Below are 19,051 nucleotides of genomic sequence, written 5' to 3'. Positions count from 1 at the left end.
GGTTGACCATTCACTATGCGGGTTGCGGATCTCGATTTTCAAACCCGTTCACTGCGGGGCGGGTTGTGAAAAACATGCAAATTCGGCCCAATCCGGCCCGCGCCCACCCCTAATTGAAGTTGCACAAGAGGCAAATCCATAGACTCGTGATGAAAATCCATGTAATAATAAGAATAAATGATAGCATACTCTTTTTTTATTTTATTTTTTTTATTTTTTAAGGTAATCTCAATTGTTATATATCATTAGAAAACAATTCTTATTCTGCATACACAGTTGCCAAAATAAAATTGGAATACGACTCAACCCAGAAATAATACGATTTCATTTTATTGATCTTTATTAAAACAAATAATTAGGAAAGAGAGAAATAATTACCAAGTGGTCTAGTTGGTAAAATATTTTAAGCATCATTCCAAAAGGAAAGGGGAACAACTCTTATAACGCCTAACTACCGACTGTGGACTGTGGTTAGGGTTGAGTACCGCTCCCTACATGCGGATTTTTGCCCTACGATCCCTGTCCCACTTCTATATCTACCCCTTAACGGGAGTAGTTTTAGGATTTGTCTATCTGTTTACGGGAGTTAAAATTTGGTCATATCGCTCCTTGCGAATAAGTCATTTTTAAGGATCCGTCCATTTAACCAATTTAAATCAAAGCCCATAAAACAAAACTCTATTGGGGCGTTTGGATGGGGGTAACCTTCTAGGATTTTTGTGAATCCTAAAAGATTACCCCGTTTAGTTGCATTTTAATAGATGAAATCAGATAGCCAAAGGACTTGAATTGCATCCCAACCCCTTTTGCTATGAATGTAGATTCTTTTATAGAGAGGTAAGAATCCACATTCCTTGCCATTGAGAATGTTTACTTTATTTTAAATAATAAGAATACCCACATCCCACACGTTTATTTTAAATAATAAGAATACCCACAACATGTTCTCCTTCCACGAAATCCTTATAAATTTAAGTCATTTTGAATAATATTACCTAGTAAAAAAAAAAAAAAAAAAACCTATTTCGAAAAATGGTGACATTTGTAATCAAAATATATTGTTGTTACTCAAGAGAGCCTACCCCTTAACCGATCCCTCTCAAAGTGATTTTTTTTTTTTTTTTTTTTTTGACACTCGACCTGGATATAGATGGAACCGGCCAACTTTAATAAGTTTCAATCTAAATAGATTAGGTAGTTAATTTTTTTTAACAGCCACATTAGCATTTCAATTTAAAAACTTATTGCTCGTGAATTAAGGACCAAAGTAGCACTTCAATTGTGCAATTATGATTTTACTTCCATTGATATTTGATAATTCACAAAGATAATTTTATTTTATTTTTATTTATTTTTTCACATAACGGGAGAAAAGAGAAGAAATAGCTAACAAGTCCAGGCTGACACTGCATAAAGAGGCCGTTCGTGCCAACAAATCATCACACCAGCTTTCTCGTTCACAATTTTATAGCCACCCTTCCCACTGGCCTCCACCATTTGCTTACCATCGCACCACAACCGGACGGGCTTGAACCCACCACTACCAAACCTAACCATCCACCTCGCGTACCTCTCGTGCCTCTCCTCCCTTTCCAAACCCTCACACGCCACAATATCTTCAATTTCTCTCCCAAACATTTCCTCCATCCCAACTCTCTCCTCACGCCCATAATTTCCCTCCAAGGAGTCAAACATGGCGCTGTAGTAGTGCAGCCCCTCAACAAACCGTTCCACCAAACGGTTTAAATTATGGTCAGCTTCTTGCTCGACCAGTAAAAACACTTTTGGAGCCATTGACTTAACCATTTCTAAGAATTGCCCCATTTGCTTGCAATCCTTAACGCCAATTTTGCCTTTGCTGCCGCGCGCGCCGCCGAACCCAAAATTTGCGTCCACTCGATCATCCTCGGCCAACAAGACATGAAGACCTAGAACTGAAACAAAAGCCAATGCTTCTCCTGACCTTACCTTAACCATGTCGACGGTCAGCTCTCTTAGACTAACATTCAGCGGGTTGAATTGGAAGGGCATGTCTAGGCCTTCTGCCTCTTTCACAAGCCTTGTACCCAGCCTCTCTAGAACGGCTTTGTTACTGTTTACGCACGTGATCCTCAAGTGGGACGGGCCGGGCGACCCGTGGCCCATAAGCACGAAGCGTTGCATAAGTGAGGCCCATAAGTTCGGATCGCCGGAGCCCAAATCTACAATGTGGATTACCCGCTCCTCCGACATGGCGTGGACCAAGGTCCGGGCTATGATGGCATAGGCAAAAGCAAGGCAAGGAAAGGGTCGGTCCAGTAGTACCTCAGGCTTATTAGATGGTTGAGAATGGTTTAGAGCCTTGTAAAGGCCAGGCCAGCGCTTGACAAGGCGGGTTGCAAGGGCGTAGGCGAACCGGGCCGCCAGCCGCTGCATGGGATCGCCGGAAACCGAGGCAAGCGGTGATATCTGGCGGAGACATGCGTCGGCGTGGTGGAGGTTGCTGGATGCGGTGTGCTTAGCACATGTCAAGAGGAGTTGAATGAGAAGTATGCCTCTTTCTTCAGGCTTTAAGGCAGCTTGATCAACATGGCACGGCGGCCTGCAGGCTGGATCAGACGATTTTAACGTTAGGGAAAGATTTACGTCCGGCTTTGAGGAAGGAGATGTTGAATTCATTTGGGTTGTGCTAAATGCTGATCAGGGAAGGTTTTGTGGGATGCTTTAAGACTTGATTATATATATGGGGAATCAATTTTTTGAAGGAGTAGGTGAGAATGAAATGATGAGAGCTTTGCTCTTGGAAGTATGTTACACTTCCAAATGAATGGCTACAAAAGGGTCATCAAGTATTTCTAAGGAGCTATGAACATGTTCATTAATATTGACTTTCCTAGTCAATGGAAAATATAGGATTTAAATTAACCTTGACATAAATCAGGTTCGGTTCATGCAATATAATTAAATATTGAACCAGTGGGAAATGGGAATTGATACCATAAATTCTTGCCCTGGCATGACCTTGAAATATTTAATTTCGTACCAAATAATAATAATAAAAACTATGATTTCAAAACTAAAAACAAAGATAAGATGACAAATTGGCCATTATATCCATTATAGTAATTAAAATTAAAACAATTGTGTTATGCATATTACAATTTTTACTATAAATTTCTTATAAACTCATGTGACACTTACTATATTAACTACTTATTACTTAACAAATTAGCAAGGAAAGCAAAAAACCGTCCCAAACCTATGTTCTCTCTCCTGATAAACGTTCTACAACAACAATTATGGGCTCCCCCTTCTCTTTCTTTCTTTTTCCTCCTCTATCCCTCTCTTTTCCCTCTCCTCATGCCTCCTTTGAGGCCCCTATCTAGCTAGAGTTTTTCTAGCCCCATTTACCTTTTTGGAGGTTCTATTTGCTCTTTCAAAAGTCCTATTTACATCTTTGGAAGCTTTGTTTTTCTTTTCCTTACTACCATCATTAGTCATGTCCCTCCTTCACCATCTCTCTTGTCGGATTTGTTAAGGATTTTGGATTAAATTTTTTGAAGTTAGATTTACTTTCCTCCGTCAGATCTTGCTTGACACACGCGCCACCACTATGTTTTCCGTCGTCTTCCGCTTTCACCAACACCAGCCATGTCTCCATCGAACCTTCTGGCTCTCTCCTACTGCTGCCACGTGAAGAAGCAGCCCTCCAATGAAAGGCAAAGGCAAATTACATTCCTCTTAGAGTTTAGCTTTAATTAGCAGTGGTGTCCACCTCACTCGTCAGCAACTAAAGTTCTTTGTATGCATGTGTGATGTGTGTCCCTGATTGCGCGACATAGCTCCAAGAATAATAATTTAGAAGTGCAATAAGTAGATGCAAAGAAGATTAATCTGGAAATTCGATCCACTAATTGTTAAAAAAGAAAAGAGAAAAAAAAAAATCTTTATATGTTAACTTAAAAGTACCTTGATTATCATTTTTTTAATCTATTATCATTATCAATAATTATTTTGCAAACGTCTATCGATTCGAACTTTTTGTTGAGTGGACTCTTGCCTAAACGTTTCCCACAAGAAAACAATAAAAATAAGATTTGTTATCGTTATAACGTGCGTGATTGTACATTCACTGACAGATTTTTCTAGAGAGTAGAGAATTTAATGAACAATAAACTAAATCAGTAATTTTAGTCTTTTCGCGATGCATCTGTCTATTTATCTTTATACTGTGCTGTTCATCTCATCTCTAATTACTGTTGCTGTTTGATGATTTTATCAATATTTTAACGCCCTCCTCACGTGTGTGCTCAAACTTCTTTTCAATAGGTAAGATCTAATATGTGGAATATTTAATTGAAATTAGAGATAAATGACCGAATCAAAATTCAAACTCAGAACATTTAGTTCTAATACCTTGTTAAATACTTTAACATCGATCCAACATGTTTTAAGCCATAATCGATCGGCTCTTTCAATTGGGTGAATTAATGGCATCAATCGTGTGAAAGACTATTTTCCTTTGGCATGGATCAATATTGGCAGAAACGATTTGTCTTATGGGACTAGGACAATGCCCCTTGCCCACCTACATGGATTTTATCTTTCTATATATGGATATAGATTTGACCATGTCATAAATTGTTAATTTCATTGTCAGTGATACTTTCAAAGCTCAAATCTCTTTGGTTAATCGGTCATTAATTATTGATCAATGAGGTAATTTCTTAGTGTTGTAATTTGGCATTGGGGTAAAGGGTATCCAGAAAAAGAAGGATCAAATTAAAGGCTCAAAATAAAGGCTGAATTATGAGAAATGAAAAGGTCATTCAGGCCTAAGCAAAATGATTAATGGTGGTTCCTTATAAGTGAAAGATTAAGCTCTCATCATGTAGTTCAAATAACACGAAATCCAAAAACAAATTAAAAAGAAAAGGGCAGTGGAGACATGAAGGAATTTGATCTGTGAGACCTTTCGAATGCCCTTTCATACTCGGATCACCGTTCATTTGTGACCACCGGCCCCAATCTTAGGACCGTCCATTTGCATGGAGATCGTGGCAATACAGGATAATTGGGTTGGGCCTTGATGGGCTCATTGACTCATTGTATATGTTCTTTATACAGATGGTTTGAATTTTCATACCATATTAAATGAAAAGGTGTGGAGTGTTAAAGTATTGATTAAAATAAAAAATTGGCTATAACTTAAAGCTTTAATATCATGAAATAAAACATAATGCTTCGAAAATATAAAATGAAAAGGCAGAATAAATAAAATAAATATAAATTTTACGTGATTTGGTTTATGACATACGTCTCTAAAATAAAGTCTCGAATATTACATTATTGCTCTTATTCACTTAATAATGTTACAATACAGAAGGTCCCTACTTATAGGGAGGTGAAGAGAATACGAAATGGTATGAGATATCAAATCAAACTAATCGAATTTAATTGTATTCAAATATGATTTGATTTGATTATAATCAATTACATTAATTAATGCCGAAATAAAATCTTATAATATAAGATCAAATCTGATAATATATTCTAAAAAGATAATGCCTCTTTTTTAAGGGTTTAGTTGAGAATACGTTACTAATTAAGACAAAAATCAAAGGGCTTATGAATCATTGGACTGGGAAGTAGGATCCTTTCAAGAAATTTGAAAAGCCTCTTGTTATTGTTAGTCGTGCATTTTAAAAGAGGAGCAATTTCTTTATTCTACGTTTTGTTGGATGCATCTTGCTTTCCATGAAAGAATTAGAATGTTGTGGAATCGACCCATACGTGTTCTTAATATATATATATATATATATATATATATATATATCATATCTTTATAGCAATATTTTAGAGGTAATATAGGTGACATTACAGAAAACGATCTAGGATGAAGAAATATATACTATTATTCACTTCCTTATCATGTAGTTGGAGTTCGAAGAAATTAAATTTGCTACATTATAATTTATAAATGACCAATAAGATCTTCAAGCATCCTCTGTGAAAACAGACACAAGTTTTGAAGGGTAATGAACTATAATTAAAAGAGTAATGCATCTTATATGAACTCTTTTACAATTTGTTAATACATGTTAGCACGTAATTGGAGTCATGCATGTCGGCCCATTAAAAAAAATTAACACCCGTCAATCACATGCTGGGCACGTGTCAACAAATTGTAAAAGGATTGTAGGTAAGGCTGTAAATGAACAAGTTTGTTCGATACCCGATTGTATAAACTTATTTCGAATTTGATAATGTGAAAGCAACAAACCGCTTATTACTGTAGAAACCTAATCGATTACTAAGTGAAACATACCCGATTAAGCTTGGCTTGAATCGGTTAACGTTTGCGAGCTTAACTCGTATAAAGTACGATTCAACTCGTTAGCCCGACTAGGCTAATGTTCGTGAGCCTAACTTGTATAAAGTTTGGCTCGACTCAATTAACATTCGTGAACATAATTCGTATAAAACTTGGTTCAATTTATTAGCTCGTTCATATATATATATATATATATATACGAATAAAAATGGGTTATATAAATTTAAGTATGTATATTAGTAATTAAATAATGTATATTATATAGGTTACTTTATATATTTGGTCATTTGTATGTTCTCACCAAAACGAAAAGTTTAGTTAACGTAATATATTACTAAGTTAGTATATACTTAGTAACTTAGTAAGTACAATTAATTAAGTATAGTTAACTATAGGCTCGGATCCATCCTCAAGCGCCTCTTCCTACCCTTTTGCCACCGTGCATGGGCCTCACAAGCCACCCCTCCGCTGCCTCTCACCGACGAAGCTATTGCTTTTCTTTTCTTTTCCTCCTCCCTTTTGTCTCTCTCTTAATTAATGAACCATTTTCTTCATGTTGGGGAACTGACTACTTAATTAAACAACGAAGTAACTGTCTCCTTCTCCATGAATCACGTTCTGACGAAATCTTTTCATAACTTTGAACAGTTGAACGGGATGTAATCATTCATATTGCCAAACACAGCCTAGAATGCTAGGTACAGCAGGGATTTCAATATATATATTTTTCTGCGCATTACCGTAACTACTCAGTGAATCATTTGGGGTCCATGATGTCGAAACTTTAATCTTCTAGAAGGATTACGACATCAAAAATATGTTCTTCAAATTCGTACTTTTAAAGTGGTAGAGGATACATGATCTTTTGATTCTTTTGTACATGTTTGCTTTCGAGAACCTTCCCAAATCTCCTCAAATACTTACCATACAAATGTTTGGTTCCCAATTAATTCTCAAGTAAAGCTCTAATTAATTAACAGTCACTGATTAAACAATTTTAGAAGTAGAGGATTGAAGGATGAGTACCACATGTACCCGCATGCTTCTCATACATCAAAACATCACCCAAGTAGTAATTAAGCAAAAGTCTAATCATAAAACCTGATCTCTATTCTCTTAGAGTGCGTTTGAAATTGCGATTCTGTGGACTTAAAGTATAATTTTAAAATAAATCGTAAAAATTGAATCATTTGAAAAATTTTGTTTTTAAAAAATTGCAATCTACTTTTTCAAATTGCAGGTAATGCAGTGTTTTTTTTTTTTTTTTTTTAAAACGTATAATTTTAAAGGTCAAACAACGATTTTACCAAGCGCTTACTTGCGTTTTTAAATATTATTTTTTCAAATCACAAATTCTAAAATTACTATTTTTAAATTGTAAACTCAAACAAATCGATAGTAGAATCATATCAAGCATTTCCGCGATATATTTTTGACACTGTTTAAGATCTTGTTGTCTCTCTCAATTTCTTTTGAGTTTTAAAATATTATTTAAACCCATCATTATCAACACCTACATATAGGCAAAGCAGGTATAAATAAATAAATAAAAAATTAGTTTAACCAATTAAACAATGCACCAAAGTCCAGATAAGCATAAATTACCATATGTAGGTTTGGTGACTCATCCAAAGTAGTCTCCTTTTGCAAATACAGATACGTACTCCATTACCCTAATTGCATATCGATCGATCATGCTAGCTAGACTCTTTTGTTAATTTATGCTTAAAAAACAAGGCTCTAGCAATAAACAAACACAAAAGCATGCACTTAAGGATTATGTATATCAACAAATGTTACAAAACCATTGGAACAAAAGCCGTTTTCGAAGAAACATCAACAACCCACTAATTAGTTTATCTTTTCTTTAATCTAGATACCGACAAAATAGCTCGTGTTCAGCTAGTTTACGGAATCACACTATCAGAAGATCGGCATTGACGACATCCTGTACGGTCCCTAGGATTCACAAGACACACTTTTATCATTCTGATTGGCTAAAAGCAATCGAGCTGGTTAGCACCATGGATATAGTAACTCTTGGATTGAAGTTATAGGCTAAAGGATCATTATGGCAATAAATAATTCGGGCGAAAATTCGATTCAAGATTTTGGTTCCTGGCCGGAGAGATATTCATCAAGGAAATAATTAAAAAGTAAAGATGACTGATTTAGGATGATATATAAGCTAGATCCTAGATTGTCCAATTTGTGCCATACAATTTTGAAACAGCGTACTAATTAGTGGAAGTGATCGAAATTATGCAAACGATGATGGCGTGGGGGATGCCGGAACAACAAGGGTGGAGGAAGGGTCCTTGGACTCCTGAAGAGGATAAATTGCTTAGCGACTATGTAAGCTTGCATGGAGAGGGAAGATGGAGTTCTGTCGCTAGATCCGCAGGTAAATATATATATATATACCCCACTATTGTTATCTATGCGATAAGCCAAGAAAAAAAAAAAAACTTCGAATTCTTTGAACTTCTCTAGCTGATCATGACGTAATTCACATTGACATATATACCTTTCGTTTTCTTATATTAATTTCCAGGCCTGAATAGGAGTGGTAAGAGCTGCCGGCTAAGGTGGGTGAATTATCTCAGGCCTGGTCTCAAGAGAGGCCAATTAACACCTCAAGAGGAAGGCATCATTATTGAGCTTCATGCTCTTTGGGGTAACAAGTAATGCACCTCTCTCTCTCTCTCTCTCTCTCTCTCTCTCTCTCTCTCTCTCTCTCTCTCTCTCTCTCTCTCTCTCTCTCTCTCTCTCTCTGTGTGATTATTATTACATGACATGTTTTATTTTTGTGGAAATACAGGTGGTCGACTATTGCAAGATACTTGCCCGGGAGAACAGACAATGAGATAAAAAACTACTGGAGAACACATTTCAAGAAGAAGGAAAAATCCTCTCGGAAGCATGAACAGCGCAAACAGCAAATAAGACAACGAGAAGAGCAACAGGGGGAGCAACCAGTACTAGAACATCATGATCACATGATAAGAAGTGTCTTATTTCATGCAGAGACTGGAAACACTGAGAAAATGACTGCGGAGGCTCAAGAAATTAGGCAACAGATGGTTTTCAGCACTCACCCGACTAATTCGGAGAACCACTGCTTCCCTGTTGTGTACCAAGATGTTGCACCCTGGTCGGACACAGTGGCAGATGATGTGCTCTGGGGTGGCCTGTGGGACTTGGACGATTAGACACTTTCAAGGCTGTGCAACAACAAACTAATTAACCATGGAAATTCAAACTACGGCCTTTTTCTTGTCAAGGGGACTCGAATAAGTCACGCCAATGCTTTTTCTTTGGAGTGGTTTCCAATAGTTTCGTATGTGGAGGGTACATTTTCTAGGAAGGCTGATCATATATAAGTCTAATTCTGTGTTTTTTTTCGTTTGGATGAATTAAGTCTACTTTCGTTCTTTTGCATGTAAACATTAAATAGATTCGGGGTAAATAAAATGATATTAGACTTTCAAAACAAAAAGATCGACCCAAAATATATACTGCTTTTCCTTTTTGGCTGCTTTTCTATGGAATTATCTGTCCATATATGTGTTTGAGAAATTCTACCAAATATTACACGCACATATATGTGCATATATGCTTCCTAGCTATACCAAATTTTGTCCTACATGAGTTCAGTGGAGAAGGAGGAATTCTAAGTACCCCTAATGATCGATTCTAATTTATACAAAGAGGAAAGACTAACATAGAAGTAAACGGCAGAAACAGGGGCACGTTAAGACCTATTTCTTAGTTTGTTTTGTTTATAATATTCGGTCTAGCTTCTAATTAAGGAGTATTTAGCTCTGTTTCCATGGTTAATGAGTGTTTGAATCGTTTTAGGGATATCTCAGGGTTGGCTAGTAACTCTAATAAGAGCTGTTTGTTTACTTGTAAAGTTGAAAGGTGATGCAGCATGGTGTGTCAGGAACAAAATTCGCAAACAAAAAACTCACAACTCTTTTATAAAAAAACTAGAAAAAAATTTAAGATTAATTATAGGAAAGTAAATAGTACTAGGGTTTGAAGCCCGAAAGTAAAATTACAAAACTAGCATTTTCTAAAACTGTGTTCCCTCAAGCGGACATTGCACAAGTGTCGTGCGAAGTCTCTATTCCACGCTTAATCTCATTCTTGTTCGAGCCAAGGTCAAGCAAACTTTGAGCGAAAGTTTTGCTCTTCCCTCGTAACATCTTGCTCGAGCAGCTGTCAAGCGAAAATCCTATCGCAATCTCTCAAGCAAGAATTATGCCTCCTACATAATTGCATGTCCACACTTGAAAGAAACTCTTCTCTTCACAAAAGGTTTGTTAGGAAATACATCCTATTTCCCAAGACCCGTGGGATGCGAAAGAGAATAAAGCGGAATGAAAGTTTTTCAGGCAATCACACAAGAACAACAAGATTTACATGGTTCACCACTAAGGATTACATCCACAGAGTAGCAACAGATTTCAATATGATGGAAAAAATAATATAATAGACTTTTACAATCCAGAAACGTTGATTAAACTATTCAACTCTCAAACTCCTTTATAGAAAACTTAGAAAAGATCTTTATGTGTTTCTACAAATTTTCCATTACAACAGAGTTTCGTAACAAGTTTTTAAATAGAAAATTGAAGTATTCAGGCTGTTGTGTCCGGAAGCCCTCATGGCATGTCCGGACATGCACCAAAAAGGTCGCTTCCTGGAACTCCTGTCCGGACGGGCCCTACTGCTTGTCCAAACGAGCCTAGCGAAAAGGCACTCCCTGGAGTACTTGTTTGGACAGGGTGTGCTGCCTGTCTAGACCAAGCTCCACAAACCCAACAAGTTTCTCCACAGGGGCAGAGCCACCTTAGGCCTTGGCCCTCCCCCCCCCCCCAAAAAAAAAATCTAAAAAGAAGAAAAAATTAAAATTTTACCCCTAAATTATTTATTTATTTATTTATTTATTTTAGTTTTGGCCTCCCCAATTTTTTTTTTCAATTTGATCCCCCCAAATCCTCTCCAATGGAAACTTGATGGTCGGTTAATCTATTTACTTCATACAGCTCCCTATCCAACACCTCGCCTAATCATAATATGGTTCCGCCATCTACACATAGAAGGGCAAGCAAATGCGCAGCCTAAGAGGGCAACTTCGACTAGTGCCCCACCGCGGTGTTTGAAGTGTTGTGAAGTGGGTCGGAGGATTACTGATATTGTACTTGTTGAACAAGTTGTTTCATCTTGATTTATTATTGAAAGTCATTAACCTTTGGCTGTGATACTATGGTAAATCACCACCAATTCTAAAAACTAAAGCTGATAGTAAAATATAAATCGATTTAATCATTTTATCAATATTTTAATACTGTTCAATTTTGCTTAGTGTACCAAATATGCCTCTGATCTCTTGAACTCCAACTCTGTAATTTCGTCACTGCTCTACATTTGGCCCTAATATTAATTGTTGAGCTCGATGTGCTTTTTGCACTATCAAATCAAGCATTTCTGAATAAGATACAAGAACTTTATAGCATTTCGAACTCTCAGTATCTTTTGCTGATGTTATCGATATTAATGGAAACTTCCTGATATCATCAACACCTAAATATAAAAAGCATATGAGCTTAAATAGAATCAAAGCCACAAGTCAGATCGATGACGCGGCCCCCCCGTTACCGGCCATCATTGGCATATTATATATAATCTTCTGTACTATATTATAAAAGCAGAGAACATCTGCTATAAACAATGTTTAAATCATTCAATTTAGAATTGTTATATATATCTCAACCTACTAGAAGCCCACTTGTTCCATTCTAATTGGCTATACATAAAAGTTTAAGCCAGCGAGCACCATGTACGTTTGGACACTTGGTCTCAAACTAGAGGGTAGATGGTCGATTTCGTTATAAAGAAGGTTGGTAAGAAATTCGATTCAAAGATCTTAATTAGTGCTAGTAATTAAGATCATAATTTAGTAAATCAAAATTCATTTTAAGAGGACTATATAAGGTAAGCCATTGGGGAATTTTTATACATATAATTTGGAGGTACATCAGACAAGTACTTGAGAGTGTGAAATATTAGCTTAGATGATGGGTTGGGGGATTCCAGAACAAGGGTGGACAAGAGGTCCTTGGACTCATGAAGAGGATGAATTGCTTAGTCAATACGTCAAGTTGCATGGGGAGGGAAGATGGAGCTCTGTGGCTAGGTGTACAGGTATATATACTGCAACTTATTCTCCTATTAAAGTGGTCAGAATCAGACAGAGAGAGAGGGAGCTTTCGAGCAAGTAGAGCTGAACAAATTTGTGCCTGAAATTTTCATTTTGGCTACTTTATGTTTTTACAGTATCTTAGCAGACTACTTCCTTTTGAAGTTCAGTAGAGGTGAATTTAGTGTATGAATATAGGAGGTAATTAATCCTTTATCATCCTTATTTGATCGTGTTTTGTTTGTTTTACCAGGTTTGAAAAGGAGTGGCAAGAGCTGCAGGCTAAGGTGGGTAAATTATCTCAGGCCTGGGCTCAAGAAAGGCCAATTAACACCTCTAGAAGAAGGCATTATTATTGAATTGCATGCTCTCTTGGGTAACAAGTAATCCTCTCTCTCTCTCTCTCTCTCTCCCTCCTTGATTTCTTATGTCTAATTATTTATTTTATGCAAACACAGGTGGTCAAGTATTGCTAGATACTTGCCTGGGAGAACAGACAATGAGATAAAGAACTACTGGAGAACCCATTTCAAGAAGAAACAGAAATCCTCTAATATGAAGCAAGAAAAGGGAAAAGCCCCGATTCTTAAGCAAAAACCAGCACGACAGAGAAAGGAGCAGCAACCACAGGAAGATGACATGGGAAGGACAACACCTTATGCAGACCCAAGTGGTGAACAGATGATTAAAGCACAGGGAAAGAAAGAGATTTTTTCCATGTGCTCTACTTTGGAGGACCAATGCTTGTCTATGATGTGTCAGGATGTTGCGTCCTGGTTGGATACAATCAGAGAGGACGATTTACATGGTGGCCTGTGGGACTTAGCAGACGATCCAGAGGGTGACATCATTGATGATCACATGGATCATCACCCACCTACTGGTTTTTCTTTGTGGACTGGATTCGAATAGCTTCGATGATGGAGAATACATTTTCCTTGAAGCATATATAAGATATATTTACTTAAGTCTGATTGTTTTACTGACTAAAGGAGAGCCTAAGTGGCTTTGCCTAAAAATAATAAAGACCTTGGCATGTTACTTTTTTTTTTTTTTTTTTAAGAATTCAGTAACATTGTGAATTTGCGGAAGAAAATCTCTTTCTTTCATAACTTGGTGCATTTGCATGGGGTCTTAGCGTTGTGTGTACCAATTTTTTTGGAATCAATATATTTACTTTGGAAATCTTTGTGAGAAATGAAGTGGATTGGAATGCGCAACAATTAGCTGCCCAAATAATTAACAACTTGAGAGAATTCGTGTGGGACCTAATTATCTTGGTAGGTAGTCAGACAATCCAAAATTTATTTGGGCAACTGGATCTAAATGATCTCTTTCACAATAGCTATCCAAATTACTTATTGTATGCCCAATCCTAAGTTGAACTATATTTTTAGAGCTTCAATATTATTCCTTCATTAACAATATTTTCCCATGGTTTAGGACTTGCCTTTTGTACAGTATGAAATTATGAAGTAAAATTATTCTTCTTCAAACTCTTTTATATATGGTATGAGCGCCTCTTGGCTAATTAACACGTACCCTATTGTCTGATCCAACTATGGCTTCATCTTCCTCATTCACCCCACTCTCTCTATTGCTAGCTTTCATCATGGCCAACATCTAATTTGCGTCTTGCTTAATTCTATCAAATTACTTGTTATAAGTCTCCCAAATTTTGCATATTTTACGCAGAAATAATGACTTGCATCCGTGTAGACACGAAGAAGTTTTTGGAATTTAATTAGTATCATCATTAATTACTTCATTAGAGTGTCCAATTGGCCAAGTCTCTCACACTAAAATAAAGTAAATAAAAAAAAAAACCTTGAAAGCAATGAACATACATTAATTTAATTGACTGAATTTAAGAAATTTTCTACGATCCAATTCCAAGAAATTATCTACCGTCGGAGGAAATTCCATGTGGCATGGACAAGTTAAAAAATAAAAAAGAAAAAGAAAAATCACTTATATATATATACCCCATTCCGGCATTGATCACCAATCCATTGGTTTTGGTCTTGGATCGTCACCCAATGTTCAAGAAGCCCACATAGGCCTTGTTTTATTGCTAAAAAATTACAAAAGTAGTAATTGGCCCATGCAGGTCTCGAACCTGCGACCTTCGCGTTATTAGCACGACGCTCTAACCAACTGAGCTAATAGGCCATTTTCGATTCTTCATTTCAACCAACAATTTATTAACGCAAATTCATGGACTTGGAAGTTCCGATAAGGGTCTGTGCCACCAGCGCTTAAGTGGCGGTGTAGCAGAGCAGAGCCACAAGGATAAACAAGCAAGAGATGGAGAATATAACAGCAAGCGAACTGGCTGGATTTGGGGTTGGCACACTGCTATTATGCGCCACCATTGCTGCCCCAAGAGTTGATGCCTTCATCTCTGCCTCCCAGCGCAGGTAAACTTCATAACTCTTTATCCCATATTCTTTACCTGATTTTGGGGCTCTTCTCTCATTTAATACCCATGAAAATATATAACATGAAACTCAAAGTTACCCCAAGATGTGTGTAAATTGTTACTTGGAATATTGGCAATGACAAGTATGTATACGGGTTCTCTGTTGCTGGAGAATGTTGGCTGCATAATGTAGTTGTTAGCTGATGTAGTAGAATTTGGGGGGGGGGGGTGGGGGAAGAGAAATTGTTGAATGTGTTTACTGGATTGTTTTGTACTGATCGTGATCTTTTATAAAAACTCTCATTCATCTAAAAAAAAAAAGAGAATGTATATGGGTTCTGTTAAAATTGTCCAATTCTGATTTTTGATTTTTGAGTTAGCCTAGGTATGAAAAATTTGCAACCTCTAAATGTTATAACTGGAGTGGAATATAGTACCCTTGTTGACTTTTGTGTTTGAGAACTTTTATTTATCTAAGCTATACTTGTTTTAAATATAGGACATCCAGAACCTTATGATTGAAATTGTATTTCCATTTCGGTTTTATTGAGCTTCTAAATTGGAAGAAGGCCTTGTCTTGAAATCAGTTAAAAGGGGATACGTACTTGTGTCTTCTTTTTCAGTGTGTTTACTTTATTTTAGTATGAGAGAGTTGCTTGGACACCCTAATTATGATGATGCTAAATTCCAAAAGCTTGTTCGTGGATGCTTCTTATTAGCTATTTAGTGTGTTCTACCTCGGTTTTGTCCTCTCGAATCAAAAGCAAATCTGTTGTTGGTATTTCAAACCCAAGAGAATATATAACATGAAACTCAAACTTTCATTTTTTTTTGGGCGGCCATTCTCATCTGAACGGACTTTGCATCAATTTTTTTTCCCCGCTGTTATGAAAAAGGCGTGTTTACATACAAAACATGGGTAAATTAATCATGTAAAAATTGCTCAAGTGCACATGCTAGTCACGTATGACGTTTTCCATCCAAACTAACAGCCAAATCCGATTCAAAGGGTAAATCAAAACAGTTAGGCAGTTTATAGGATTGAGTTGCATTGAGTCAGTTTGGAGGTGTAACTACAATTGGGGTGAGAGTTTAGGGGGCGAAGTGTAATTTACCATTTTTTTTTTTGAGCAAGATGTGTAGATTTTGACTTGAAATATTGGAATATTGGTATGGGTAATTTTGAAAAAAGTTCTGCTAAATTTGTCCTTTTGATGTTTGAGTTAATGTCAGTATGATAAATTATCAACCTCTGATTCTTATAACTAGACTGCATTTTAATACCCTTTCTGAATTTTGTATTTGGGAACTTTTATTATTCTAAGCTTAACTTGTTTTAACTATATTGGATATCTAGTGCTTACGGCTGAAATTGTAGTTACCCGTAGGTGTCATGGAGCTTGTCAATTGGAAGAAGGCTTGGACTTGATATTGGTTAAAATGGGATACGTATTTGTGTCTTATTTTTTAGGGTACTTCACTTTAGCGTGAAAGAGTTGTTTGCACACTCTCTAACGGCGATTAATGCTAGAAATTCTTCTTTTTTCTTGTATCCCTAAAAAAATGAAATGACTTTTAAAATTACCATTAGACTTGTGATTGATCACTATTGAATTTTGATCAAATTGTGATTTTAAAAGCCGCTTCATTTTTTAAGGGACACTAACACAAGAGTAACACATGATGGATTTCTAGAATTATTCCTCTTAACGGTATTGTATCTCCACCCCACTTTGTGTTTGTTGTGGTTGGCTCTCTTGTTTGATTATTACCTCGTGAATGGTATTGATGATTGCTCTTGAGCTTGGAAACTAGAATTCTGTTGTTTTGCTACTTGCAAGTACTCATTTCTTCTTTTTATTGGGTGCTTGATTTCCTTAATTTTCGAACAGAATTTGTATGTGGCCAAACAGTTATAAAGATAGAAATCTGAAAATGAAAAATGCTAGTGGCCGGCTGAATTATTTTATAAAGTCTCTAAAAAAGAGGCTGCCATTCTGCATTGCAATTAGTTTGGGACTTGCCCGTTAAACTTCTTGACCATTGTTTGTATTAAATATTCTAGGTTATGAATAATCGATGTTTAATGAACTGCTTCACCACTGTGTCAGTATTCAAGGTGATTCTGCTGTTGCTGTAGCTCTTTGGTGGTCTGTGTCTTGTCCAGAATTTATTAATTATATGCTACTTAATTATAACTGGGAATTTATCTGCAGTAGTGCTGGTCTTTGAAGGGTTGAGGTTTATTAGATTATCCATACTTTGTCAGGTAGTCCCATGAGTTGCATTATTGGTTTGACTTTAGAAGCAAGTGGCATCTCACAAGTACTGCAAGTTTCCTCACAAATGTTAGAGACTTATATTAAAACACTGATATAACTACGTTATCCTTGTAAACACGTTTTCAAGTTATGAGGGTTGTGGAAACATTCTGACATGTGCATGCTGTGCCTTCAACCTTGAAATGTTCAGTTCTTTGGGTATGTGCAAGAGATGCGGCAATCTGAGGATGATAGCGTGCTCAAAATGTAAAGGAGTTGGACGAGTCAATGGTGGACCTTTTGGTTTTATTATTGACAGTGACTTGTATCGATCACTTGGAGATGGTGAGTCGAAGGTGCAATATTCCATTTCCTGCTCTAAATGTCAAGCCAAGGGCCATTTCTCCTGCCCTGATTGCACTAAAATGGCATCAGTTTGAATTTTCTCAGGTCATGTGAAAGCATTTCATGACTTTGGAAACTTTAATTTGGAAATATGTAATAGCATTTCATTTATAAAAATTGCAAAATCTATTATATATCTTGATATAACAATAAATGTGCTTGGAGCTCAGTAAACACTAGTCAAGAGATGCTAAGACACTGAATATTGGCTTGCAAATTACAATATTCTTCGGTCTAATCTTAGTATGAGTAAAAGAATTTGATTTTCAGTGGATACCAACCGTAGCTGTTCTACCTGAGCGTGACCATAATAACACATTCTCGTTAAGAGCTGCATAGGAGAGGCTTAAACAGTAGGAACCACAGGTGTTTCTTCAAATCCGATTGAGACATAGCCTAACCTAGCCTCATAGGTTATCAGTGTGACTTAATGCGACTAATACTAATAGGATTGATGATTTTCTTTTCGGGAGTACTCGAACTCTCATTTTAGTACATGTTCAATTACTTTAGAGATTTTCTTGAGGCCACTAAACCAAGGTAAAATAGTTATGGTTGGACCGAATGAATATCATTGTTTGCTTTGGTTTCTGCCTTGGTTGGACTTGAATGAATATCGTTATCTTCTATGATATTGGTACGAATTTTGTCTTTTGGCTCACAAACTTTACAACAACCTACGGTGCCACTAAGGAATAAATGGAGAACAAAAGTCCGAGGAACAAAAAGAGCTTATATATAAACACATTTCAGTGCTCCCACGGCAAGCGATGAACTTGTTTCAGTCAGCTACTTGCCCACAGCATGCACACATTTCCTTGGATTTCACCATATGTGAGGTTTCAGAAAAGAACATACCAAGCAATCATCCTAATGAAAGGCGATCAAATCAAAGCAAAGAAATTGCGACAAAGCTTTAAAGTAAAAAGAACCCACCATCCTATTTTTTGCGGACAAGAGCTACTTTCAATTCATTTCCAATACACATTGTCGGAGTAGGGATTGGACTTGAAGTTGATTAGTTATTCTTTGATTGATCGAATTTGGTTGCCATCCCCCCCGATGCCAAAAGCACATCGCACACGGGTCGACATTCACTGTATTATGGAGGAGAGGAGCATTCATATATGGGACATGTTTGACCATATTCACCGACAGGATAATTAATTATGCTTTGGTTGATTTGGTATATATGTGCCACTACGTGACCGTCGATGTTGACTATTCAATGGACTTTTTTCTATCTTTTCGACTGGGGGAAAATGGGAACGACAAAATGTTAGTGCATGTGGGTGTGGGTAAATGGGGGAGGGGAGATGGTAGTTATGGCAATGTGTTTGTGTCGCTTTGCATCAAATGGGGCAAGAAGGGACCCCAAGTGGGTTGTGTCGTCAGATTGCCTAGGTAGCTAGGTTTCTTAGAACATAAATTATATATTGGGA

The 19,051-nt window shown here is 36.8% G+C and overlaps 3 protein-coding genes, 1 non-coding gene and 1 pseudogene across 4 annotated transcripts; 3 read left to right on the top strand and 2 right to left on the bottom strand.

Annotated features, from left to right (window-relative positions):
- Nucleotides 1–1,253: 1,253 nt before the first annotated feature.
- Nucleotides 1,254–2,819, bottom strand: LOC133861327 (scarecrow-like protein 3). The gene has a single exon (XM_062297083.1). The coding sequence runs from the start codon at nucleotides 2,656–2,658 to the stop codon at nucleotides 1,387–1,389; it is 1,272 nt and encodes a 423-aa protein (XP_062153067.1). The 5' UTR covers nucleotides 2,659–2,819; the 3' UTR covers nucleotides 1,254–1,386.
- A 5,599-nt stretch (nucleotides 2,820–8,418) lies between these two features.
- On the top strand, nucleotides 8,419–9,716 carry LOC133860995 (MYB-like transcription factor EOBII). Its single transcript, XM_062296686.1, has 3 exons — nucleotides 8,419–8,717; nucleotides 8,868–8,997; nucleotides 9,135–9,716. Exons 1-3 carry the CDS (start codon nucleotides 8,576–8,578, stop codon nucleotides 9,523–9,525), a joined length of 663 nt encoding a protein of 220 aa, XP_062152670.1. The 5' UTR covers nucleotides 8,419–8,575; the 3' UTR covers nucleotides 9,526–9,716.
- Nucleotides 9,717–12,197: 2,481 nt separating this feature from the next.
- Nucleotides 12,198–13,549, top strand: LOC133860522 (transcription factor MYB8-like; annotated as a pseudogene).
- Nucleotides 13,550–14,619: 1,070 nt separating this feature from the next.
- TRNAI-AAU (transfer RNA isoleucine (anticodon AAU)) lies at nucleotides 14,620–14,693 on the bottom strand. Its single transcript has one exon. It is a non-coding gene; the product is annotated as a tRNA-Ile (tRNA).
- Nucleotides 14,694–14,742: 49 nt separating this feature from the next.
- On the top strand, nucleotides 14,743–17,743 carry LOC133861342 (uncharacterized). The gene is made up of 2 exons (XM_062297097.1): nucleotides 14,743–14,941; nucleotides 17,416–17,743. Exons 1-2 carry the CDS (start codon nucleotides 14,829–14,831, stop codon nucleotides 17,642–17,644), a joined length of 342 nt encoding a protein of 113 aa, XP_062153081.1. The 5' UTR covers nucleotides 14,743–14,828; the 3' UTR covers nucleotides 17,645–17,743.
- The last annotated feature ends 1,308 nt before the right edge of the window (nucleotides 17,744–19,051 follow it).

This window comes from Alnus glutinosa, chromosome 2 (genome assembly GCF_958979055.1).
Source record: "Alnus glutinosa chromosome 2, dhAlnGlut1.1, whole genome shotgun sequence".
Lineage (NCBI taxonomy): Eukaryota > Viridiplantae > Streptophyta > Magnoliopsida > Fagales > Betulaceae > Alnus > Alnus glutinosa.
Note: the sequence above shows the minus strand (reverse complement) of the source record. Positions and strands in the feature narration are given on the sequence as shown.

Coding starts and splice junctions, on each gene's coding strand:
- LOC133861327 (XM_062297083.1), bottom strand. CDS start 2,658: ATGAATTCAACATCTCCTTCCTCAAAGCCGGACGTAAATCTTTCCCTA.
- LOC133860995 (XM_062296686.1), top strand. CDS start 8,576: ATGCAAACGATGATGGCGTGGGGGATGCCGGAACAACAAGGGTGGAGG. Junction 8,718..8,867: donor TTCTGTCGCTAGATCCGCAG/GTAAATATATAT, acceptor ATTAATTTCCAG/GCCTGAATAGGAGTGGTAAG. Junction 8,998..9,134: donor CATGCTCTTTGGGGTAACAA/GTAATGCACCTC, acceptor GTGGAAATACAG/GTGGTCGACTATTGCAAGAT.
- LOC133861342 (XM_062297097.1), top strand. CDS start 14,829: ATGGAGAATATAACAGCAAGCGAACTGGCTGGATTTGGGGTTGGCACA. Junction 14,942..17,415: donor ATCTCTGCCTCCCAGCGCAG/GTAAACTTCATA, acceptor TGAAATGTTCAG/TTCTTTGGGTATGTGCAAGA.